This window comes from Oncorhynchus clarkii, unplaced genomic scaffold (assembly GCF_045791955.1).
Source record: "Oncorhynchus clarkii lewisi isolate Uvic-CL-2024 unplaced genomic scaffold, UVic_Ocla_1.0 unplaced_contig_3756_pilon_pilon, whole genome shotgun sequence".
Taxonomy (NCBI): domain Eukaryota; kingdom Metazoa; phylum Chordata; class Actinopteri; order Salmoniformes; family Salmonidae; genus Oncorhynchus; species Oncorhynchus clarkii.
In genome coordinates this window covers 1-26,576 of record NW_027258898.1, presented here as the reverse complement: position 1 = coordinate 26,576, position 26,576 = coordinate 1, and the positions used below count along the sequence as shown (strand labels likewise).

The 26,576-nt window shown below is 42.4% G+C and overlaps 1 protein-coding gene across 1 annotated transcript; it reads left to right on the top strand.

Moving 5' to 3' along the window:
* Nucleotides 1-21,751, top strand: LOC139399028 (ankyrin repeat and death domain-containing protein 1A-like). Its single transcript, XM_071144665.1, has 15 exons — nt 1-146; nt 4,057-4,160; nt 5,860-5,958; nt 12,149-12,247; nt 13,658-13,765; nt 14,450-14,548; nt 14,750-14,848; nt 15,173-15,271; nt 15,796-15,894; nt 16,985-17,083; nt 18,147-18,245; nt 19,498-19,593; nt 19,791-19,992; nt 20,395-20,526; nt 21,503-21,751. Exons 1-15 carry the CDS (start codon nt 113-115, stop codon nt 21,562-21,564), a joined length of 1,530 nt encoding a protein of 509 aa, XP_071000766.1. The 5' UTR covers nt 1-112; the 3' UTR covers nt 21,565-21,751.
* The last annotated feature ends 4,825 nt before the right edge of the window (nt 21,752-26,576 follow it).

Here is a 26,576-nt window from a genome sequence, read left to right as displayed (position 1 = left end):
ATAGTAGAATCGCTGGATCCAGATAATCGACTATTTGATGGGAATCAGATCGCGGATTACGACAAAAAAATGAAATCAACTGAATCAGTGCCGTTTTGGAATCACTGACAGAATGGAGGACGATCTGGTTTCAGAGGATGATATCTGTAAGAATTTGTAATTCTCTCATTACTAACGGAATAGCTGTATGTATTGGTTTTTGTTATGCCTACTCTGCTCATCTGGCCTATATACTGTACTAGTCTAGGCAGCCTGCCTTTAGCAGGTTATTGCACGCGCGGACACTGTATCAGAACAGATTTAGTCAGAATTACTGATTAATTGATAAGAGCTACCATGAACTGAAGAAAGTTCAAATACTAGGCTATGTTATATTGCAATGTGATGGTTGTCGGCCTGCATGACAGGGCTCATATGGTTCCTCCTTATAGGATGAAACCATAGCCTTTTGATTTGCATTACTTCTGAAATATTATATTGTAGTAGTGCTTGACTTGGGCATCAGATCGCTGGAGCTGAATACCAGCACCTCAAATGTTCTACTGCTTGAGCTCCTGCACCACTTATAGAATATTAGCAGGACCTAGTTTGGGAACCCTGGTCTAGTGGTGAGGTGTTTAGCTGTTGTTTTTGCGCTAGTTTATCATTGCACTTATAAGAGGTTGGTGGAGCATTAATTGGGGAGGACAGACTCGTGATGGCTGGAGCGGAATGGGTGGAATGGTACCAAATACATCCAACACATTGTTTCCATGTGTTTAGTGCCGTTCCATTTACTCCGTTTCAGCCATTTTTATGAGCCGTCCTCTCCTCAGCAGCCTCCACTGGTTGCACTAGTTTTCTGACTTGTAATGCTCAATGTACCGTTTGATGTAGGCCTGGCAATGTTGTCCATAGTACAAGCATATAACCTCCGGGATAGACCGATCTAGGTCAGTCTCAACCAGTCTGTCAATGTTGTCTCATAAGAGAAACCAGCGTCTGTAGTCATAAAGAGTCTCAGAGTAAGAGTTCTGATCTAGGACCAGTTCCCCCCTTTCCATATAATCATATTAATTGTGATTAAAGGACTAAACTGATTCTAGATCAGCACTAAGCCACTTCATGAATACAGTAGGAAGACTACACAGACCAAATCACAGTTATCAATATAGAAACAGTTCAGTTGCCCTCACATGTTTGCCATATCCAGTATGTTGTGTAGGCAAAGTGGGAATGTAGTGAGAGTTCTACATTGATGTTTTCCCCAATGTTGATTTAACCATTAAAAAGTTCCTGGGAGGTGAAACGACGGGCAGCTATGGCTCTTATAGGCACATACATACTGCAGTTGTACCAGTGATGGACAACCCATCGGGCACAACGCTGATGCAACAACATAGAGTCTTTTCTGCGCCCTAAAAAATTATGGCACAATGGTTGTATGAACGTTTTTGTGTAGACAAACTGTCTGTTGTATCACAAAATAAATATCATCTGTATCACAACCACTGTGTCAAATGTGTTTCAGGCTACATCAGTTGCCAACCTGAGTGAGAACAGGGCCTTAGGGACCTGCTGATGGCCGTTCATTCATCCAGGCTATGGCTGCTTCTCAAATGTCACCCGTATAGTGCATTACTTATAGGCCCTGGTCAAAGGTAGTGCACTACGTAGAGAATAGGGTTCAATTTGGAATTCAGCCTATGATTGGAATTCAATCTGTTGGCCCTACAGTATTACCACAGTCTATAGAAAGACAGACATCAGGCCTCCCGAGTGGTGCTGTCACGCCCTGACCTTAGTTATCTTTGTTTTCTTTATATTTATTATTTATTATTATTATGGTTAGGTCAGGGTGTGACGAGGGTGGTTTGTTTAGTTTTTGTATTGTCTAGGGTTTTTTGTATGTCTAGGGTTTTTTGTATTGTCTAGGGTTTTTTGTATGTCTAGGGTTTTTTGTATGTCTAGGGTTTTTTGTATGTCTAGGGTTTTTTGTAAGTCTAGGTGTTTATATGTCTGTGGTTACCTAGATTGGTTCTCAATCAGAGGCAGCTATTTATCGTTGTCTCTGATTGGGGACCATATTTAGGTAGCCATATTCCTTGGGTAGTTTGTGGGTTCTTAGTCTATGTTTAGTTGCCTGTCTGCACTAGCCATATCAGCTTCACGGTTCGTTTTTGTTGTTTTGTTCAGTGTTTGTTCTTCCATTAAAATAAGTATGTACGCTTACCACACTGCGCCTTGGTCTCCTCCATACAATGAGTGTGACAGAAGAACCCACCAAAAAAGGACCAAGCAGTGTGCTAAAGAGGAGTGGACATCCTGGACCCGGGAGAAAGAGGAGTGGAAGACATGGTCCTGGGAGGAAGTAATGGCTGGGGACAAGACTCTGCCATGGAAGCAGGTGGAGATAGCACAGGAGGAACGACGACGATACGAGGGGACACGGCTAGCACGGAAGCCCGAGAGGCAGCCCCAAGATTTTATTGGGTGGGGCACACGAGGAGATTGCCTAAGTCAGGTTGGAGACCTGAGCCAACTCCTCGTGCTTACTGTGGGGAGCATGAGACTGGTCACGTACCGTGTTATGCAGAGATGCGCACGGTGTCTCCATTTCGCGTTCATAGCCCTGTGCGCTCTATTCCAGCTCCTCGCATTGGCCGGGCTAGAATGGGCATCCAGCCAGGAAGGAAGGTGCCGGCACAGCGCTCCTGGTCTCCAGTATACCTCCTTGGACCAGGATATCCTGTGCCGGCTCTGCGCACTATGTCTCTGGTGAGTCTGCACAGACCAGTGCACCCTGTGCCAGCGCCCTGTGCCAGCGCCCTGTGCCAGCGCCCTGCATTTTCAGGCTGAAAATAAACATCCAACCAGGATGGGTTGTCAGCTCTACACTCCAGACCTCCAGTGCGCCTGCACAGTCCAGTACGTCCTGTTCCTCCTCCCCGCACTCGCCCTGAGGTGCGTGTCCCCAGCCCGGTACCACCAGTGCCGGCACCAGGCCTACAGTGCGCCTTGGCAGTGCAGAGCGTCCGATGACAGTACCCAGTCCGGAGCGTCCGGCGACGGTACCCAGTCCGGAGCCTCCGGCAACGGTCCCCAGTCCACGCTGATCCACGCAGCGAGGGTCCGTTTAGTTTTTGTATTGTCTAGGGGTTTTTGTAAGTCTAGGTGTTTATATGTCTGTGGTTGCCTAGATTGGTTCTCAATCAGAGGCAGCTGTTTATCGTTGTCTCTGATTGGGGACCATATTTAGGGAGCCATATTCCTTGGGTAGTTTGTGGGTTATTAGTCTATGTTTAGTTGCCTGTCTGCTCTAGCCATAACAGCTTCACGGTTTGTTTTTGTTGTTTTGTATTAGTTTTGTTCAGTGTTTGTTCTTCCATTAAAATAAGTATGTACGCTTACCACACTGCGCCTTGGTCTCCTCCATACAACGACCGTGACAGGTGCAGTGCTAGAGGCGTCACTACAGACCTGGGTTCGATCCCAGGTCCAGCGTCGTCCGGGTTAGGGGAGGGTTTTGGCTGTGGGGGGGGGGCTTTACTTGGCTCATCGCGCTCTAGCGACTCCTGCAGGCTGACCTCGGTCGTCAGTTGAACGGTGTTTCCTCTGACACATTGGTGTGGCTGGCTTCTGGGTTAAGCGTGTGGGTGTTAAGAAGTGCGGTTGATTTGGAGGACGCGTGACTCTGAGGTTTAGAGGACGCAAGGGGAAGAAAAGGGGGGGTAAGAAAAAAGACAGGCATCAACATGAAAGCAAATAAATACATTTGACAGATCAATCCATGGCTGAGGCAGTGATCCATACATCACAAAATCCATTGGATAGATATTTAAGAGATAAGATTTACAATGGCAGCCTGGGATCAGTATGTTAACTACCTTGTTCAGGGACAGAATGACAGATATTTGCCTTGTCACCTCTTGGATTTGATATCGCAACCTTTCGGTTACTGGCCCCCCCCAACGCTCTAACCACTAGGCTACCTGCCCCCTCCTTGTGAACAGAGAGAGCCTGACGCTTGTTCCTGTTTCTCCCATCCTCCTTTCCATGGCCCATGTCTGTTCACAGTGCTCCGGTCGGAGAAGGAGTTCCACGATGCAGCAAAGAGGAATGACACGGACAAAATGCGGGAGCTGATGAAGAAAGGAGTGGACATCAAGGCCAAAAACAAAGTGAGTGCATGTACGGGATTGGAGAGCATACACACACAGTCACAGTCGTTGGCAGATACACACACATATGCACGCATGCACACACACTTACACACAATAGTTTACCACTGTCAATTGAATACGGGATGCTATGCATGTTTTTCATGATAATGACTATTGTTGTCTTGAAACCTGACTGAAAGTGAGTTCACAAGAACTTCTACTAATTCCACAAAACGTATACTAAGCTGTACTAATTCCCATTAGTAAACCACAGTGCAAATACCCAGGAAGGATTTGATCTGACAGAGTCAATGCCAGTCAGTCAGTGCCACACTGCCACTGCCAACGCTTTAGCAGCTGTAGCTTTGTTCCTGCCGTTTGTGCTTTGAAGAAAAGGAAACCAGCATCTTGTTGTCCCGGGAAAAGGATATGACCCGGATTTCACCTCACTGTGGTGAAATAACACCATCCGACTTGTTTCTCTTGGCTAGCATGGCCCAAGGTTTCACCGCTAGGTCGTTAACTGTTTCTCACTCAATGTTCTTGCAAATAAGTTGCATAATAAAAGTGTTTGGGGTTTTTTGCAGTAAAATATAGCATGCAACTTATGTTTTCTTCTCTGTGTTGTGATGAACTGAATTACCCTGCAGGGATCATGAAAGTATGAAGCTGTCTATGTGGTTATATAGTGGAAGTATCTTAACCTAGACTTTACATAACCTTTCAGAGCTGTTACTGTATCTGTTCCAGTGGAAAGGGAGAGAGCTTCTGTCTACCTCAAGCTTCTTTATCTGCATGCTCACGTCCACTGCAGATAAACCACCTTTCATGCCTACATTATTGTTGTGTTTTATTTCATTCTGATTCAGAACACTTTATTGTCCTACATTGGGCGATTTGGTTTGCGGCTGTAAAACAATAATATGAAAGAACAGCTACACACTAAAAACACATCAAAAGCATTTCACATTCAAATGTATTTCGCCATCCCCTCGATATGTTCTGCTGTTGTTACTCTCTCCTCTCTATCGTGTTTCTCTCCTCTATCGTGTTGTTTCTCTCTCCTCTCTCTCTCCTCTCTATCGTGTTGTTTCTCTCTCCTCTCTATCGTGTTGTTTCTCTCTCCTCTCTATCGTGTTGTTTCTCTCTCCTCGCTATCGTGTTGTTTCTCTCTCCTCTCTATCGTGTTGTTTCTCTCTCCTCTCTATCGTGTTGTTTCTCTCTCCTCTCTATCGTGTTGTTTCTCTCTCCTCTCTATCATGTTGTTTCTCTCTCCTCTCTATCGTGTTGTTTCTCTCTCCTCTCTATCGTGTTGTTTCTCTCTCCTCTCTATCGTGCTGTTTCTCTCTCCTCTCTATCGTGCTGTTTCTCTCTCCTCTCTATCGTGTTGTTACTCTCTCCTCTCTATCGTGTTGTTTCTCTCTCCTCTCTATCGTGTTGTTTCTCTATCGTGTTGTTTCTCTCTCCTCTCTATCGTGTTGTTTCTCTCTCCTCTCTATCGTGTTTCTCTATCGTGTTGTTTCTCTCTCCTCTTTATCGCGTTGTTTCTCTCTCCTCTCTATCACGTTGTTTCTCTCTCTCTCTCTATCGCGTTGTTTCTCTCTCTCTCTCCTCTATCGTGTTGTTTCTCTCTCCTCTCTATCGTGTTGTTTCTCTCTCCTCCTCTCTCACCATTCTCATTATGTTTTCTCTCTCTTCCTCCTCTCGCTCTCCACAGAAAGGCCGTACAGCGCTGCACTGGGCGGCAGGGGCTGGGAACGAGCAGGCTCTACGTCTGTTACTAGACCATAATAATGAGGTGGATGTGGAGGACAGTGTAGGTACACACACACGCTCACACTCACACTCATGCTTACACTCACACTCACAAACACACACTCATACAGACAGTATTTTATTGTGGGCTATGGCCTCACAAAGTTTATTGCAGTTACTCAGCCATGATCTGCATTTTCTAATGAACTGTGCATAAAATTGCTCATAACATCCCACCTTTGTTTATGAGCCCTTGAGACAACTCTGTCTCTGTAATGCAGTTAATTTGGGTGTATAATGAGGTAACAGTTAGAGACCCCTTCATATTCATCAGCGTAGATGTGGGGGGTCGTAGAAATGACCTTACTCAGTGTTTCTTGTCTGGTTCTCTGCACAGACACACACAAAAGTGCATGCTCGCACACACCCGCACACACACACACACACACGTATGCGCGCACACACACACGTATGCACACACACAGTAAACACCCTTTGTCTCAGGACACTGGCATTATAATGACTGTGATGAATATTTCACCAAACACAAGTAAGACACAGACAGGCAGTCTAAATGGTGATTTCATGTGTTTTGCCACTGCAATGTGTTGACTGTGTCCTGCTTGTGCTGCTGCAATGTTCTTAATTACAACAGACAAGGTTGTAGCCTACATTCTAAATGAACCTACAAAATATTCAGACCCGTTGACTTTTTAAACATTTCATTACGTTACTGCCTTATTCTAAAATGGATGAAACTGTTTTAATTCCTTTTCAATCTACACAAAATAGCCTGTAATAACAAAGAATAAACAGGTTTCTTTACATTTTGAAATAAACTGAAATATCACATTTACATAAGTATTCAGACCCTTTACTCAGTACTTTGTTGGAGCACATTTGGCAGCGATTACAGCCTTGAGACTTCTTGGGTAGGACGCTACAAGCTCGGCACACCTATATTTGGGGAGTTTCTCCCATTTTTCTCTGCAGATCCTCTCAATATCTGTAAGGTTGGATGGGGAGCGTCGCTGCACAGCTATTTTCAGGTCTCTCCAGAGATGTTAGATTAGGTTCAAGCCTAAGCTCTGGCTTGGCCACCCAAGGACATTCAGAGATTTGCCCGAAGCCACTCCTGCGTTGTCTTGACTATGTGCTTGGAGTCGATGACCTGTTGGAAGGTGAACCTTCACCCCAGTCTGAGGTCCTGAGCGCTCTAGAGCGCTCTTCATCAAGGATCTCTCTGTACTTTGCTCCGTTATTCTTTCTCTTGATCCTGACTAGTCTCCCAGTCCCTGCCGCTGAAAACATCCCCACAGCATGATGCTGCCTCCACCATGCTTCACCGTAGGGATGGTGCCATGTTTCCTCCAGACGTGAAGCTTGGCATTCAGGTCAAAGAGTTCAATCTTGTTTTCATCAGACCACAGAATCTTGTTTCTCATGGTCTGAGAGTCCTTTAGGTGCCTTTTTGCAAACTCTAAGTTAACTGTCTTGTGCCTTCTATTGAGGAGTGGCTTCCGTCTGGCCACTCTACCGTAAAGGCCAGATTGTTGGAGTGCTGCAGAGATGTCCTTCTGGAAGGTTCTCCCATCTCTACAGAGCAACTCTGAAGCTCTGTCAGTGACCATCGGGTTCTTGGTCACCTCCCTGACCAAGGCCCTTCTCCCCCGATTGCTCAGTTTGGCTGGGTGGCCAGCTCTAGGAAGAGTCTTGGTGGTTCCAAACTTCTTCCATTTAAGGATGATGGAGGCCACCTTGTTGTTGGGGACCTTCAATGCTGCAGAATTTTTTTGGTGTACCCTTACCCAGATCCGTGCCTCAACACAATCCTGTCTCGGAGGGCTATGGAAAATTTTTGCTCTGACATGCACTGTCAACTGTGGGACCTTACATAGACAGGTGTGTGCCTTTCCAAATCATGTCCAATAAGTTGAATTTACCACAGGTGGACTCCAATCAAGTTGTATGGAAACGGGATGCACCTGAGCTCAATATCGAGTCTCATAGCTTGAAAACAATTCTAAAGCCCATTTTTTTCTTTGTCATTATGGGATATTGTGTGTAGATTGATGAGGGAAAAAGTATTTCATCCATTTTAGAATAAGGCTGTAACATAACAACATTTGGAAAAAGTAAAGTGGTCTGAATACTTTCCGATTGCACTGTATACATTACATTCAAAAGGTATTCCCACCCCTTGACTTTTTCCAAATGTTGTTGTGTTACGGCCTGAATTTAAAATGTATTCAATTGAGATTGTGTCACTGGCCTACTACACACAATACCTCATAATGTCAATGTGTAATTATGTTTTTAGTAGTGTTTACAAATTAATTAAAAAAAATAAAAGCTGAAATGTATTGAGTCAATAAGTATTCAACCGCCAAGCCTAAATAAATTCAGGAGTAAAAATGTGCTGAACAAGTCACATAATCAATTGCATGGTGCAATAATAGTGTTTAACATGATTTCTGAATGACTACCTTCTCTCTTTACCCCACACATACAATTATATGTAAGGTCCCTCAGTCGAGCGGTGAATTTCCAACACAGATTCAATGACAAAGACCAAGGACATGTTCTAATGCCTAGCAAAGAAGGGCTTTGAGAAATAAAATAAAAAAAGCAGACATTGAATATCCTTTTGAGCAGATACAGGCATCTTTCCTAACTCAGTTGCCGAAGAGGATGGAAACCACTCAGGGATTTCACCATGAGGCCAATGGTGACTATAAAACAGTTAGAGTTTAATACCTGCGATAGGAGTAAACTGAGGATGGATCAACAACATTGTAGTTACTCCACAATACTAACCTACATGACAGAGTGAACACAACACAACATGCCTACCACTTTTAAGCTGCAAAATATTTTTTATTGTGAGACAAACAAGAAATAAGACAAAAAAACAGAACTTGAGCGTGCATAACTATTCCCCCTCAAGTCAAAACTTTGTAGAGCCACCTTTTTGCAGAAATTACAGATGCAAGTCTCTTGGGATATGTCTTTATAAGCTTGGCACATCTTGCCACTGGGAGTTTTGCAAAACTGCTCCATCTCCTTCAATTTGGTTGTGTTCCGTTGGTATACAGCAATCTTTAAGTCATACCACAGATTCTCAATTGGATTGAGGTCTGGGCTCTGACTAGGCCATTCCAAGACAATTAAATGTTTCCCCTTAAACCACTCGAGTGTTGCTTTAGCAGTATGCTTAGGGCCATTGTCCTGCTGGATGGTGAACCTCTCAAATCTCTGGAAGACTGAAACAGGTTTCCCTCAAGAATTTCCCTGTATTTAGTGCCATCCATCATTCCTTCAATTCTGACAAGTTTCCCAGTCCCTGCCGATAAAAAAACATGGTTATTTAAAAAATGTTTTAACCAGGTAGGCCAGTTGAGAACAAGTTCTCATTTACAACTGCAACCTGGCCAAGATAAAGCAAAGCAGTGCAACAAAAAATAAGAGTTACACATGGGATAAACAAAAGTACAATCAATAACACAATAGAAATATATATATACAGTGTGTGCAAATGGAGTAAGGAGGTAATGCAATAAATAGGCCATAGTAGTGAAGTAATTACAATTTAGCAAATTAACACTGGAGTGATAGATGTGCAGATGATGATGTGCAAGTAGACATACTGGTGTGCAAAAGAGGTAGTTAGTTGGATTGGCTATTACAGATGGGCTGTGTACAGCTGCAGTGATTGGTAAGCTGCTCAGATAGCTGATGCTTAAAATTATTGAGGGAGACATAAGTTTCCAACTTCAGCGATTTTTGCAATTCGTTCCAGTCATTGGCAGCAGAGACCTGGAAGGAAAGGCGGCCAAAGGAGTTGTTGGCTTTGGGGATGACCAGTGAGATACACCTGCTGGAGCGTGTGCTACGGGTGGGTGTTGTTATGGTGACCAGTGAGCTGAGATGAGGCAGAGCTTTACCTAGCAAAGACTTATAGATGACCTGGAGCCAGTGGGTCAGCCGAATATGTAGCGAGGGCCAGCCGATGAGAGCATACAGGACGCAGTGATGGGTGGTATATGGGGCTTGGTGACAAAACGGATGGCACTGTGATAGACTGCATCCTGTTTGCTGAGTTGGTGTGTTGGAGACTATTTTGTAGATGACATCGCCAAAGTCGAGGATCGGTAGGATAGTCAGTTTTACGAGGGTATGTTTAGCAGCGTGAGTGAAGGAGGCTTTGTTGTGAAATAGATTCTAGATTTAATTTTGGATTGGAGATGCTTAATGAGTCTGGAAGGAGAGTTTACAGTCTAGCCATACACCTAGGTATTTGTAGTTGTCCACATATTCTAAGTCAGAACTGTCCATAGTAATGACGCAAGTCGGGCGAGCGGGTGCGAGCAGCGATCGGTTGAAGAGCATGTATTTAGTTTTACTAGCGTTTAAGAGCAGTTGGAGGCCACAGAAGGAGTGTTGTATGGCATTGAAGCTCGTTTGGAGGTTTGTTAACACAGTGTCCAAAGAAGGGCTAGAAGTATACAGAATGGTGTCGTCTGCGTAGAGGTGGATCAAGGAATCACCCGCAGCAAGAGCGACATCATTGATATATACAGAGAAAAGAGTCGGCCCGAGAATTGAACCCTGTGGTACCCCCATAGACTGCCAGAGGTCTGGACCACAGGCCTTCCGATTTGACACACTGAATTATATCTGAGAAGTAGTTGGTGAACCAGGTGAGGCAGTCATTTGAGAAACCAAGGCTGTTGAGTCTACCGATGAGAATACGGTGAGTGACAGAGTCGAAAGCCTTGGCCAGGGCGATGAAGACGGCTGCACAGTACTGTCTTTTATCGATGGCGGTTATGATATCGTTTAGTATCTCAGAGTGATGAGAGGTGTTGGGTTTGCGCCAGATATAGCGTTTTCCTTGATGGCCAAAAAGCTCAATTTTAGTCTCATCTGACCAGAGTACCTTCTTCCATATGTTTGGGGAGTCGCCCACGTGCCTTTTGGCAAACACCAAACGTGTTTGCTTATTTTTGTTCTTTAAGCAATGGCTTTTTTTGCCAGTTCTGTGGAGTGTACTGCTTGAAGTGGTCCTATGGACAGATACTCCTATCGCCGCTGTGGAGCTTTGCAGCTCCTTCCTATCTTTGTTCTCTTTGTTGCCTGTCTGACTAATGCCCTCCTTGCCTGGTCCATGAGTTTTGGTGGGCAGCCCTCTCTTGGCAGGTTTGTTGTGGTGACATATTCTTTCCATTTTTTAATAATGGATTTAATGGTGCTCTGTGGGATGTTCAAAGTTTCAGATAGTTTTGTATAACCCAACCTTGATCTATACTTCTCCACAACTTTGTCCCTGACCTGTTTGGCGAGCTCCTTGGTCTTCATGGTGCCGCTTGCTTAGTGTAGTTGCAGACTCTGGGGTCTTTCAGAACAGGTGTATATATACTGAGATCACGTGACAGATCATGTGACACTTAGATTGCACACAGGTGGACTTTATTTAACTAGTTATGTGACTTCTGAAGGTAATTGGTTGCACCAGATCATATTTACGACACGCAGGTGCGCGTAACGATGGTGACAGGTGTGCGCCATAACGAGCAGCCTGATGACCTAGAGGCCTGAGAGGGAGCACACTTGACACAGAGACAAATTCCCCTTTCAGCAGGACAATAACCTAAAACACAAGGCCAAATATACACTGGAGTTGCTTCCCAAGACAACATTGAATGTTCCTGAGTGGCCTACTGTAGTTACAGCTTTGACTTAAAACGGCTTGAAAATCTATGGAAAGACTTGAAACTGGCTGTCTAGCAATGATCAACAATCAACTTGACAGAGCTTGAAGAATCTTTCAAATAATAATGTGCAAATATTGTACAATCCATGTGTTCTCAGGTGTGATTCTAACATGTATTGACTCATGGGTGTGAACACCTATGTACATTTGATATTTTTGTATTTAATTAACAATAAATTAGCAACACTTTCTAAAAACATGTTTTCACTTTGTCGTTATGGGGTATTGTGTTAAGATGGGTGAAAAAAGCAACAATTTTATCCATGTTGAATATCAGGCTTTAAAACAACATTTGGAATAAGTCAAGGGGAAAATACTTTCTGAAGGCACATATTATATATGAGGCAGAGATGTAGGCTACATAATCATGGAGATCAAATCGGCTGCGAGTCCAGAAGAGGGTGAGTAAAGTGAACAGCAGCAGATACTTAGAAAATGTGTGTTCATTCTATTTCTACAACATGCTGTCCCTTCTCAGTTTGGTATGAATCCTCTGCTGCTGGCAGCCTGGTTCGGTCGCCTCAAGATCCTACAGATCCTCGTGGCCTCTGGCGCAAAGCTCAACTGTGAAAACAAAGTAAGTTATACAATTAATTACATGAATTGACCCAATTCAATGGAACGGATCCTACCCCCAATGATGTAAAAACGCGGATAGAACTACATCATGCAATTACCTTCATGTTTTAGTCTTTTAATTGTGTCTATTCTACAATTGTGTCTAATTGTAACTAGTCATAGCTTGTGTAATTCAGGCAAACAATATGCTGTTTGTATTCACACCTATGCACACAAAAGAAAAGCCAACTTAACCAATTGCTTAATCAGGGGTACTCTGTGTTGGCTGGACTTCAAAATGACAAGAAGTTGAGCTGATGTGTTCAAGTTTGTTCACTCAACAAATACTGCTCGAAGTTAGCTGAATTTGAACAAGCTTGTTGAGTAAAATTACAAATTCATGTTTGCTCAAAACCAATCATCTTCATATTTCCCTGCAGGTTTGTTCTCAGAATTGTTGATTAATCTTATGCTACATTTTTCTGAACTAACCCAATCTGTTAGTAGTTGGACTTATTGCACCAGTTACTGAGATGGCTGTTCCAGTTTAGATGATTTAGGTCTCATTAATCAAACTTCTCTACCCCAGCAGTCAATTTTGGACATCCTTACTCTGGCTGGATTCTTCAAAAAATTACACATCACTTTGCAAGCCAGCATACTGTGTTTTGCAGGGTTGTGTCAGACCAGTGTGTTATGGTGTAATTAGACCCTCAAAGAATGATACATTGTCATAAAGAGTTTAATTTGAAAAATAACATTCACAAACATTTTAGCATCCAGGCAATGGCGGAACAATTTCTACATATTACGCCTTTAAAGCTTGCAAATATAGTGCTCTGTAAGTTAATTTATGTCATAATAATTTACTGACTGACTTGACTTAAGCCTTTGGCTCCTATGAGGAGCATAGGCCATTGACAAATGTACTCCATCTTACTAGGTTTGGGGCAAGTGTCACGTCCTGACCTTAGAGACGTTTTATTTCTCTATTTGGTTAGGTCAGGGTGTGATTTGGGTGGGCATTCTATGTTTTCTATTTCTTTGTTTTTGGCCAAGTGTGGTTCCCAATCAGAGGCAGCTGTCTATCATTGTCTCTGATAGGGAATCATACTTAGGCAGCCTTTTCCCACTTAATGTTGTGGGTAATTATTTATTTTCTGTGTGTGTTTGTGTGCTCCACGGTTGCGTCACGTTCGGTTTCTGTTTACCTGTTTTTTGTTGTGAAGGTTTCACTTTATTAAAGATGTGGAATTACATGCACGCTGCTCCTTGGCTCATCTATGACAGGGAGTTTGAAGACAGTGAACGTGACAGCAAGTCTTCCAGATCACACCACTTGAGGCGGCTTTCAGTCATTTCTGTCTTACAATTCATTTTTGTATTATAATAAGACTTATAATATGTTATGTATCCGTCTCTCTGTCAGAATGGTCTGGGCCTGCTGCACTGTGCCGCCCAGCGGGGTCATAGCAGAGTGCTGGAGTTCATCATGGAGGACCTAGTAGAGGATGTACTGCTGGACAGGGTGGACAATGTGACTGCCCCACACCACATTACCGGTTCTTCACTAGCACGCTTTCTGCACTTTCCTAGTTCTTCCAAAGACCTTTCATAGCAAATTCCTTGAACTTGTATTTTCCTGGGAGTGCTTTCCTTTCCCAGTACTTTCCCAGTACTGTCCTAGGGCTTTCCTTATACTCTCCCTGTGTGTGCTTTAGTCTCAACCCTGCCTGGTTACAGGATTTACAAGGGAAATTGATGACACAATTTAAAAAATCTTGTTTACTTTAAGAATTTGATTGATGCAGTATCACCACCCTCTGTGCACAACAGATACCTTGAGGGTTTACTATGCTTCCTATTATTTATCCTGTGCCATGTTGGATGTGTTTACTAGGATGTCAAACCTGCTTGTCGCATGTTGGCTGGACATCAGTGACATCAAGCCCCACCCCCAACAGCCAACTGTCGCTTACAGAGTGACAGACTAGTCCCTTGCTCTGTTGGCTAAAACAGTTGGCTTGTGTGTTTGTGCAGGAGGTTATTAGTTTGAGCCCTGCTTGGGGCAGAACAGAAGACACTGTTATTCCATACTGTCAATACTTTCATACTGTAATTTGGTCATATTGTCATTAGTGTCATTTGGTCATGCTGTGATGTTGTCATTACTGTTACTGTCTTCTTCTAGTTAATCCCTCACTCCCTGTTTTACTGTCAGTCTGGGAAGACAGCGTTTCACCTGGCTGCAGAACATGGACAACTAGAGGTGGTTGAGTTCCTCATCGGTATGGGCTGCACTCACGGCCTCAAGGATAAGGTAGGTTCAGACGTTGACACACGTGCACACATACACACTTATAGGTTAATACATGATTAGGCTAGTGTTACAGTAGTGAGAGAGTAAACATCAACTTTAAACACCTTTGGAAAATGCGTTTACATTACTTTTCGTGTGTGTTTGTAACATGTTATCATGTAAATATAGCATGATGTCTTTGTGTTTTTATATATTGTATAGGATGAAAACATGGCCATCCATCTAGCAGCCAAGCATGGACATAACGAGGTCCTGCAGAAGTTAGTTGAGACAGGAGTGGACATTGACGAGAGAAACATAGTGAGTAAAGAACATATTGTCACTGTCAGGTGTGGTGTAGGGTTAAAAGCAGCCCAGAAACTACATTTTATATTCAATGCCTTTTAGCTGTCGTGGTTCCTGCTTCACTTTATATGGATAATGATGAGAAAAAATAGTTTACTATTAATTTATGTTTTGCTTCTAAACCTTTATTTTGCCAGGAAATAACTAATTCTATTTCACTATAATAACAATTAGGGTTACTGCTACTTGTTCTATTTTATATGGTTGATTATTCCCTATTCTGTTGATAGAATGTAAAGCTGATGGAGGCCTGTTGTGACGTGATATTTGGTTCTCCAGGACGGACTGACACCTCTGCACCTGTCCTCTGATGGAGGTCACTATGAATGTGTCAAACTACTGCTGGAGGCCTGCTGTAATGTCAACGCGCTGACAAACGTAAGGGTCAACTTTCAATTAACTATAACTCATAAAGGCTTTATAGAGCATTCATCTATATATTCATATAGCTGTAAACGTATGGACAGAGGACCACCTAGAAGTGTGTGCTTCCTATGCACTGACTGGGACCTTCTCTTCCAAGACAATGATGTTAAAACCCTTGCAGAGACAGGCATGGATGATAATACATGATTTCTAAAGCATCTAAATATGTCAAAGAGTTTATAAAGACTTTAAGTCAATTGTAATTAGTTTAAAGTAGTACCTGATTATCACACTTACATTTAAGACTGAATCTGAGATGGATGGATAGATAATTGGATGGATAGATAATTGGATGGATAGATAATTGGATGGATAGATAATTGGATGGATAGATAATTGGATGGATAGATAATTGGATAGATAGATAATTGGATGGATAGATGTATAATGTCAAAGTGCCAACTAATGTGTAAGACTGAGAGGTACGTTAGTGAGTCTGAACTGTGACCTGTCCCACTATGTTGTTGTCTGTGCAGAAGAATATGAATGCCCTCCACTACGTGGCCCAGCACGGCTTTGAGAGGGAAACCAGTCTGCTGCTGGAGGCGGGCGTCAACACAGACACGGTGGATGGCGTGAGTATGCAACCAACCTTTAACCATACTGTACATGCTACACTAGTTTGTGCATCGGTTAGCTCCCCTGTAGGAATAGTTGGTAGCACTTATTGCAACTTGGTTAGCTCCTCTTTCAAATTACAATAGTGAACAGCCAGGTCTTTTAGTTAAGCCCAACAGCTCAGAATACACCAGTAGGGTTCAGCATCTGCACCATGTCTTCTCCACTTTCTCTTTTTCCTAACTTTTTCCTACTCAGAGAATTGGTGCCACATTTGTTGTATAATTTAGTGCATGTCCTATATTGATGTTTTCAGTAAGTGTTTTATTTATTTTATTTTTTAAGGAGTAGGACAGTCCCACTCGTCTCATATGTTTGTTGTATTGGATAGAGAGAGTCAATAAACAGGTGTTCTGACATGCTAGTTGTAAACCCATGCTGCAGCAGTAGGGTCCTGGAGGCAGCAGCTTAGACCACTGGATCCGCCCAAGACACAAAAGGTGTTTTTTCAGTGCCTCAGTGCAGAATAGGTTCTCTCCATAGATCTTTGTTTTAGTTTGTGTCTGAAACAAGACCACAAGCTACAGTACAACAGGCCTTTTCCTCCCACGTACCACTAATCAAAAGAGAACCATCGCACTCCCCCAGAAGCTTGGCTGGTGTGTAAAACCTGCCAATTCAGACAAACAAAGAGGTGTAATGGGTTCTTACTGAATACCTGTCTGTGTAAGTTATCCCTGATGCAGTGACCATTATAAAACACAGTGAATAATGAAATAAGATTTATGCAACGTCTTTTTGAGTGCGAACTCATTACACCTCCTTGTTCCTCAGACTGTTGGTGCATTTAAAGCAGGCCTTAAGACTCATCTCTGTCGGCTGGACTAGCCTCGTTCCTAGACTCCTATTGTTGTTTTCATGATATTGTTATATATTTTTTAAATGTCTTTACTGTATTTCCTAGTTTATATTTCATTTTATGCACTTTGAGATTATTCTTGCATAATGAAAAGCGCTCTACAAGTATAACTTATTATTATTATTTACGTGGCATCTGTATGTGGTAACCATCAATGTGTATCTAATTTTACCTTGTGTTTTGAACAGCAACACACATCCCCTCTTCACACCGCCGTGCTCCACAATCACACCGAGGTGGTACGGCTGCTAATAGACGCTGAATGTGATCTGGACATATCTGACAATGTGAGTAATGTTTCCACTCTCTGGGCGTTACAGTAAACACCTTACTGTATGGAAACATTCTATACAATGCATTCAATGATTTGTTAGGTCAATGGTGCATCGTGTACCTTAGTGTCTGTATCGATTCTGAGTCATCGTGTACCTTAGTGTCTGTATCGATTCTGAGTCATCGTGTACCTTAGTGTCTGTATCGATTCTGAGTCATCGTGTACCTTAGTGTCTGTATCGATTCTGAGTCATCGTGTACCTTAGTGTCTGTATCGATTCTGAGTCATCGTGTACCTTAGTGTCTGTATCGATTCTGAGTCATCGTGTACCTTAGTGTCTGTATCGATTCTGAGTCATCGTGTACCTTAGTGTCTGTATCGATTCTGAGTCATCGTGTACCTTAGTGTCTGTATCGATTCTGAGTCATCGTGTACCTTAGTGTCTGTATCGATTCTGAGTCATCGTGTACCTTAGTGTCTGTATCGATTCTGAGTCATCGTGTACCTTAGTGTCTGTATCGATTCTGAGTCATCGTGTACCTTAGTGTCTGTATCGATTCTGAGTCATCGTGTACCTTAGTGTCTGTATCGATTCTGAGTCATCGTGTACCTTAGTGTCTGTATCGATTCTGAGTCATCGTGTACCTTAGTGTCTGTATCGATTCTGAGTCATCGTGTACCTTAGTGTCTGTATCGATTCTGAGTCATCGTGTACCTTAGTGTCTGTATCGATTCTGAGTCATCGTGTACCTTAGTGTCTGTATCGATTCTGAGTCATCGTGTACCTTAGTGTCTGTATCGATTCTGAGTCATCGTGTACCTTAGTGTCTGTATCGATTCTGAGTCATCGTGTTGCTTAGTGTCTGTATCGATTCTGAGTCATCGTGTTGCGTGATCTGTGTTTGAAGTTGTGCACATTATCATTGAGGTAAAGACCATAGAACAGAAGGCTTCTGTACAGTATACTGCCATAACACTTGTAACACTAATGACCTAATTCATCTCTTTTTTTCCCCTCTTTTTCTGTCTCACTCTCTCGTTCTTTCTCCCTTCCCTCTCTACCTCCTTCATTACAGAGGCTCCAGACAGCCCTGCACATCGCAGCAGAGCATGGAAGACAGGACATCGCTGAGATGATCCTCATAGCTGGGGTTAACCTCAAACTACTGGATAAGGTATTTGATTTAATCTAATTTTAAAGGGTAATTTTTTTATCTGGTTTTTTATTTACCTTTAGAAGTGAAGTGATCCATTAAAACATGGCGCAGCAAACAAGAACGCCTGTATGTGGGAGTTGTAATGGATTGTTAATAACGCGTGGATAAAACGCATTTCAAGAGGTTATCTAAATTCCAATGTGGTTGGACAACTCATTGAGGGTATCAATCACTGAAGATATGGTATCTAAATCGTATCAATACAGATAACGTGTTTCACTGACAGTCACACTTGCAATAAAAATTCAATAATGTCAACTTTATTTTCCTTGATGGTAAAATTGCATTGGAAACAATGCTGTGTATTAAAATAACTCATATCATATAATACAAACATTTAACATCAGAATTCCCAACACACTTAAACACAATTTCTAAGAAAGCTTCCATTTTCATATCTCATCAGTCTGGCACAGCAGATGCTTCCTCCTGTGAGTAATAGTCCTGAGACTAGGTTAACATCTCATGGGCTCACTGGATTAATGAAATAATTTCCCCTATTCCCGTTAAAGTGTGTTTAAAGGGCTCAAGCATTATTTAATTCCAGTCTGAAGACTATGCCAGGATCCTGTTAATCAGAGCACACCGGAGAAAAGCATTTTGCAACAGAAAACAACAACAAGTATTGCTTATTAGATACGTTTAGGTAGTACCTCTCATTTCACTGTTTCTCCCCGAATTAGTGCTAATGAACTGGACCCACGACCCAGGTGAATTGGTGCTAATGAACTGGACCCGGGTGAAGTAGTGCTAATGAACTGGACCCGGGTGAAGTAGTGCTAATGAACTGGACCCGGGTGAATTAGTGCTAATGAACTGGACCCGGGTGAAGTAGTGCTAATGAACTGGACCCAGGTGAAGTAGTGCTAATGAACTGGACCCAGGTGAATTAGTGCTAATGAACTGGACCCGGGTGAATTAGTGCTAATGAACTGGACCCGGGTGAAGTAGTGCTAATGAACTGGACCCAGGTGAAGTAGTGCTAATGAACTGGACCCAGGTGAATTAGTGCTAATGAACTGGACCCAGGTGAAGTAGTGCTAATGATCTGGACCCAGGTGAAGTAGTGCTAATGAACTGGACCCAGGTGAAGTAGTGCTAATGATCTGGACCCAGGTGAAGTAGTGCTAATGAACTGGACACACGGCCCAGGTGATGTACTGTATGTCATATTGAATCCAGTGTTGTGGCTGTGTGTTGGTACTCTCAGCAGGGGAAGACTTCTCTGGAGGTGGCAGCCAGAGGAAACCATGTCATCTTAGTGGACATGATCATCAAAGCAGACCGGTTTTACAAGTGGGAAAAGGTAGGTTCATATTTAAACGCGCCTGCAGCTCTACTTTGTTCATGTTGAGATCGACTACTTTAGGTCTTCGCAGCTGTACCAGATCATCACGATTCCGGAATGAGTGTTTTGGAATTTCAGAATTAAATATCAGTCTGCTTCGCAGCTCAACTGCAATGCAGTCAATCTCAAACACACACCCTTTATTTGTGTACCAGGACAACGTGATCAGCGATGATGATTCGTGGCTGGGGAAGCAGCTGAGCTTTAAGCAGGACCACCAGGTGGAGACCCAGCACCTGCGCTCTGTCACGTGGAGGCTGGCCACCAAAGACCTGTCCCGCGGGGAGTGGAAGAGTCTCGCACAACACTGGGGCTTCACGGATGCCCACATACGCTCCATAGAGCAGCAGTGGACAGGTGAAGTGTTGGCTTGGTCTAGAAATAACCCCCAGAGCCTAGCTCGTTGTTTTCAGATCTGAAGCAATCACATAGGTCTAAGTGAAAATTCAACTTTCCATCTAGCTTTCTATCTGATTTTAAGGGCGTTTCCGCCATATTGCTTACATTCATATGATTCCTTCAGATCTGTAAACACCAAAGAGCCTAAGGAGTTAGCAGCCTGGGCGGACAGGTAGCCTTTAGGTGAGAGAGGCTGACCAGTAGCCAGAGGGTTGCTGGTTCAACCTAGAGGGTTAATTGACAGATCCCAGGTACCATATCCTGCCCTTGTGCCCTTGAGCAAGGCACTTAAGCCCAGAACTGTCCTTATTGTAGCCCACCTATTTTATATAAGTCTCTTATGACATTCACATATGTTAGGTACAAAGAGCTTCAAGGAGCATGGGCACCGTATGTTGCTGATCTGGCTGCATGGAGTAGTCATCGCAGGGGAGAACCCAATCAAAGGCTTGTATGAGGGACTGACGGGGATCTCCAGGACCGACCTAGCTGGTGAGTCAATGGAACGGGGGACGGGAGTCAACACCCATCAGGTATTCGAACCTGAGCACCAGGGCACAATGGGCGAATAGCATTTTTTTAAATAAAAAACAACAATGGATGTTCTTATCGGACTGTACTGTCCAATCATTGTCAGTCATTTCATGCCTACTGAACACTGCCCAGCTTCCCTCTAGACCACACTGCTGTCTAGCCTGGGGGAGGTAGTTGTCCAAAAGCTTTGAGCATATTATGTAGTGGTGTAAAGTAACTAAGTAAAAATACTTAGAGTAGTTTAAGTAGTACTTCAATCTTTTGGTATTTGTTTCATTAGCCCATTGTTGATATAGTCCAAAAATGTTTTGCATGTCAGCAATGAAGTTTTCATGATATATAAGTAGAGAAATACAGCCGGTAAGATGCATTTTGCATCATAAGAGGATGCATCACACTGGCTGTATTTCTGTACTTTGAAAGGGTATCTGAACTTTACTTTATTATTTATATTGTTGACAACTTTTAGTTTTATTCTAAAACAGTCCTAAAGCAAATATGTACTTTTTACTCCCATACATTTCCCTGTCACCCAAAAGCACTGGTCACATTTTGAGTGCTCAGGTAGGACAGCAATATAATCCAATTCAATTACCAATATAACAGGTTTTCATCCCTACTGCCACTTTTCTGGCGAACTCACTATTATGTCTGAGTTTTGGAGTGTGCCCCTGGCTCTCCGTAAATTTAAAAAACAAGAGAATTGTATCGTCTGGTTTGCTTAATATAAGGAATTTGATGTATAGTATTTACTTGTACTTTTCTCAAGAATGACAATTTAGTACTTTTTCCACCACTGATATTGTGCTTATTAATTACATAAGTACATTAAATGCTGGTTTGACCATCTTTTATCATCTCTACCAGTAATGGTCCGTAGCCCGTAGGTCAACTTGAATGAACAAAGAAGTTTCCTTTTTCTTTCTTTCAACAGAAAGCATCAGACAGAAGGCAAATGCAGACACAAGCTCTCCCAAGAAATGCACCGCCATGTGAACAAGTCCATCCTGAAACACACTGTTGTACTGCAGGAATAAATGCCCATTTCAGGGTTCAAAACTAAAAATAGTGTCTGAATAAAGTTAACACACTGAACAAAATATAAATGCAACATGTAAAGTGTTGGTCCCATGTTTCATGAGCTGAAATAAATGATCTCAGAAATGGTGCATTTGCACAAAAAGCTTATTTCTCTCAAATTTTGTGCACAAATTTGTTTACATCCCTGTTAGTGAGCATATCTCTTTTGCCAAGATAATCCATCTGCCTGACAGGTGTGGCATATCAAGAAGCTGATTAAACAGCATGATCATTATACAGGTGTACCTTGTGCTGGGAACGATAGAAGGCAACTCCAAAATGTACAGATTTGTCACACAACACAATGCAACAGATGTCTCATGTTTTGAGGGAGCATGAAATTGGAATGCTGACTGCATGAATGTCCACCAGAGCTGTTGCCAGAGAATTTAATGTCCATAAGCCTCAAGTCATTTGAGAGAATTTGGCAGTACGTCCAACCGGCCTCACAACCACAGACCACAGGTATGGCGTTATGTGAGCGAGCGGTTTGCTGCTGTCAACGTTGTGGACAGAAAGCCCCATGGTGGCGGTGGGGTTATGGTATGGGCAGGCATAAGCTACAGACAACGAACACAACTGCATTTTATCGATGGCAATTTGAATGCACAGAGATACCGTGACAAGATTCTGAGGCACATTGTCATGCCATTCATCCGCCGCCATCACCTCATGTTTCATCATGATAATGTACGGCCCCATGTCGCAAGGATCTGTACACAATTCCTGGAGGCTGAACATTTCCCAGTTCTTTCATGTCCTGCGTACTCACCAGACATGTCACCTGTTGAGCATGTTTGGGATGCTCTGGATCTACGTGTATGACAGTGTGTTCCAGTTCCTGCCAATATCCAGCAACTTTGCACAGCCATTGAAGAGGAGTGGGACAACATTCCATAGCCTTATCAACTCTATGTGAAGGAGATGTGTCGCGCTGCATGAGGCAAATGGTGGTGAAACCAGAGACTGACTGGTTTTCTGATCCAAGGTATCTGTGACCAACAGATGCATATCTGTATTCCCAGTCATGTGAAATCCATAGATTAGGACCTAATTCATTCATTTCAATTGACTGCTGTCCTGATATAAACTGTAACTCAGTAAAATCTTTGAAATTGTTGCATGTTGTGTTTATATTTTTGATCTGTATATATTTAATGCTTATGGAGGCACCCATGTAAATATATCTAATATGTTATGGTGCCCCGCAACCTGTAATTCGACCCCTGGATCAGTCAAGGATCCATATATGTCTGTCATACAGAGAACTATAGCAGTCAGTGTTTTTCTCTAAGTTCAACTGAATTAAATGTTAAGAGTTTTTTTGTGTGTGGGTGGTGCACTGTAAATGTGAAAAATATTTGCTCTACTGGTGCAGGTGCAATGAAAATAAATGTTCTACTGAGCCATTATATTTCCATATTCAAGGCACGGCCTAACTATCTAGGCACCATGCATTTAAGACCACTTGTTGTTTAGCCTAAAAGGCAAAGAGGGCATAATAAATTAACAATCACCATCTTTTTCATGCCTGAAAATAAAACAAACATTCTACCATTTAATGTTTTCATACCTGAGAAATAAAACATGTTTTCTCTCTACATCTGCCATATTAATAGAATGCTTTTTTCAATGTTTTACTAGCGAGACCACTTGTTTTATACTGCTTTCAGCTGTGTGGTGAAGTATTCCACATTGCTCTCTTCTGTACTGGACTGCAATGCCAACTCAGTCTACTAAATTACAACTGTTCATGACTATGCAGCTCAATAACTAAAATAGGTGATGGTTCTACCACATGGTAGATTTTTACCATAAAATGCCATACATATTGTGTAAAGATCAGTTTTTAACAAATGCTTAATTGTTTTCTATTTTCTTGTATTGATGGACAATGCACTGGGATGGACTGTTATTTAGTTGATCACTGTTTGGCTTGTACATTTAGTTCAATTAAACAATTGATGATCAACAACTGATGAGGTATGAATTTGTTAATTGACTTTCTATACAAACATTTTAGTGAAACTTTTTCTTTAAAAATATATATTTTAAGTGTATTTTGAAGATTTATTGATGTATTAAAACAGATGAAATAGATGACAGGGATATAGTGGAGAGTGAGTGGTGGAACAGGGGATCAAACTGCTGCCTTCACTATCATTTGATCCAGGGGGCAGCAGAATTACCACTAGACCAGGGTTCCCCAACTGGCAGCCTGCGAGCCAAATTCTGTGCTTTTCTTTGGCATCCCAAGTTTTCTGAATACCAAGAAATCAGCTTCAATTGATTTTAATTTGGTAAATCTGTTCCCAATTATTTCCACGAATAATAGAGACATGTGATAAGCAAGGTTTGAAAGTACGTTATATTTCAATATATCTGTTTGGGCTTCTTGCAGTTAATTTGCAGTTTACAAATAATTTGTAATTACACTACTGTTCAAAAGTTTGGGGTCGCTTAGAAATGTCCTTGTTTTTGAAAGAAAAGCACATTTTTTTGTCCATTTAAAATAACATCAAATTGATCAGAAATACAGTGTAGACATTGTTAATGAGGTGACTCCGGAATGCTGAACTTCTAGGCAGAGTTGCAAAGAAAAAGCCATATCTCAGACTGGCCAATAAAAAATTAAACAAATATTAAGATGGGCAAAAGAACACAGACACTGGACAGAAGAACTCTGCCTAGAAGGCCAGCATCCCAGAGTCGCCTCTTCACTGTTGACGTTGAGACTTGTGTTTTGAGGGTACTATTAAATGAAGCTGCCAGTTGAGGACTTGTGAGGCGTCTGTTTCTCAAACTAGACACTAATGTACTTGTCCTCTTGCTCAGTTGTGCACCGGGGCCCCCCACTCTTCTTTCTATTCTGGTTAGAGCCAGTTTGCGCTGTTCTGTGAAGGGAGTAGTACACAGCGTTGTACCAGATCTTCAGTTCCTTGGCAATTTCTCGCATGGAATAGCCTTAATTTCTTAGAATAGACTGACAAGTTTCAGAAGAAAGTTCTTTGTTTCTGGCCATTTTGAGCCTGTAATCGAACCCACAAATGCTGATGCTCCAGACACTCAACTGGTCTAAAGGGCAGTTTTATTGCTTCTTTAATCAGAACAACAGTTTTCAACTGTGCTAACATAATTGCAAAATGGTTTTCTAATGATCAATTAGCCTTTTAAAATTATAAACTTGGATTAGCTAACACAACGTGCCATTGGAACACACGAGTGATGGTTGCTGATAATGGGTCTCTGTACACCTATGTAGATAAAAACATTAAAATAAAAAAAATCAGCAGTTTCCAGCTACAAAAGTCATTTACAACGTTAACAATGTCTACACTGTATTTCTGATCAATTTGAAGTTATTTTATTGGACACAAAAAAAGTGCTTTTTTCAAAAACAAGTTTTTAAAATTTATTTTTTATTTCAACTTTATTTAACCAGGTAGGCTAGTTGAACAAGTTCTCATTTGCAACTGCGACCTGGCCAAGATAAAGCAAAGCAGTGTGACACAGACAACAACAACAGTTACACATCGAGTAAACAATAAACAAGCCAATAACACAAACAAATCAATGACACAGTAGAAAAAAGAAAGTCTATATACAGTGTGTGCAAAAGGCTTGAGGAGGTAGGCAATAAATAGGCCATAGGAGCGAATAGTTACAATTTAGCAGATTAACACTGGAGTGATAAATGAGCAGATGATGATGTGCAAGTGGAGATACTGGTGTGCAAAAGAGCAGAAAAGTAAATCAAATAAAAACAGTATGGGGATGAGGTAGGTAGATTGGGTGGGCTATTTAGAGATGGACTATGTACAGCTGCAGCGATCGGTTAGCTGCTCAGATAGTTGATGTTTAAAGTTGGTGAGGGAAATAAAAGTCTCCAACTTCAGCGATTTTTGCAAATCATTCCAGTCACTGGCAGCAGAGAACTGGAATGAAAGGCGGCCAAATGAGGTGTTGGCTTTGGGGATGATCAGTGAGATATACCTGCTGGAACGTGTGCTACGGGTGGGTGTTGTTATCGTGACCAGTGAACTGAGATAAGGCAGAGCTTTACCTAGCATAGACTTATAGATGACCTGGAACCAGTGGGTCTGGCGACGAATATGTAGCGAGGGCCAGCCGACTAGAGCATACAGGTCACAGTGGTGGGTGGTCTAAGGTGATTTGGTAACAAAACGGATGGCACTGTGATAGACTGCATCCAGTTTGCTGAGTAGAGTGTTGGAAGCTATTTTGTAGATGACATAGCCGAAGTCGAGGATCGGTAGGATAGTCTGTTTTACGAGGGTGAGTTTGGCGGCGTGAGTGAAGGAGGCTTTGTTGCGAAATAGAAAGCTGATTCTAGATTTGATTTTTGATTGGAGATGTTTAATATGAGTCTGGAAGAAGAGTTTACAGTCTAGCCAGACACCTAGGTATTTATAGTTGTCCACATATTCTAGGTCGGAACCGTCCAGGTTGGTGATGCTAGTCGGGCTGGCGGGTGCGGGCAGCGAATGGTTGAAAAGCATGCATTTGGTTTTACTAGCGTTTAAGAACATTTGGAGGCCACGGAAGGAGTGTTGTATGGCATTGAAGCTCGTTTGGAGGTTAGTTAGCACAGTGTCCAAGGAAGGGCCAGAAGTATAAAGAATGGTGTCGTCTGCGTAGAGGTGGATTTGGGAATCGCCCGCAGCAAAAGTGACATCATTGATATATACAGAGAAGAGAGTCGGCCCGAGAATTGAACCCTGTGAGACTGCCAGGGGTCCGGACAACATGCCCTCCGATTTGACACACTGAACTCTGTCTGCAAAGTAGTTGGTGAACCAGGCGAGGCAGTCATTAGAAAAACCAAGGCTATTGAGTCTGCCGATAAGAATACGGTGATTGACAGAGTCGAAAGCCTTGGCCAGGTCGATGAAGACGGCTGCACAGTA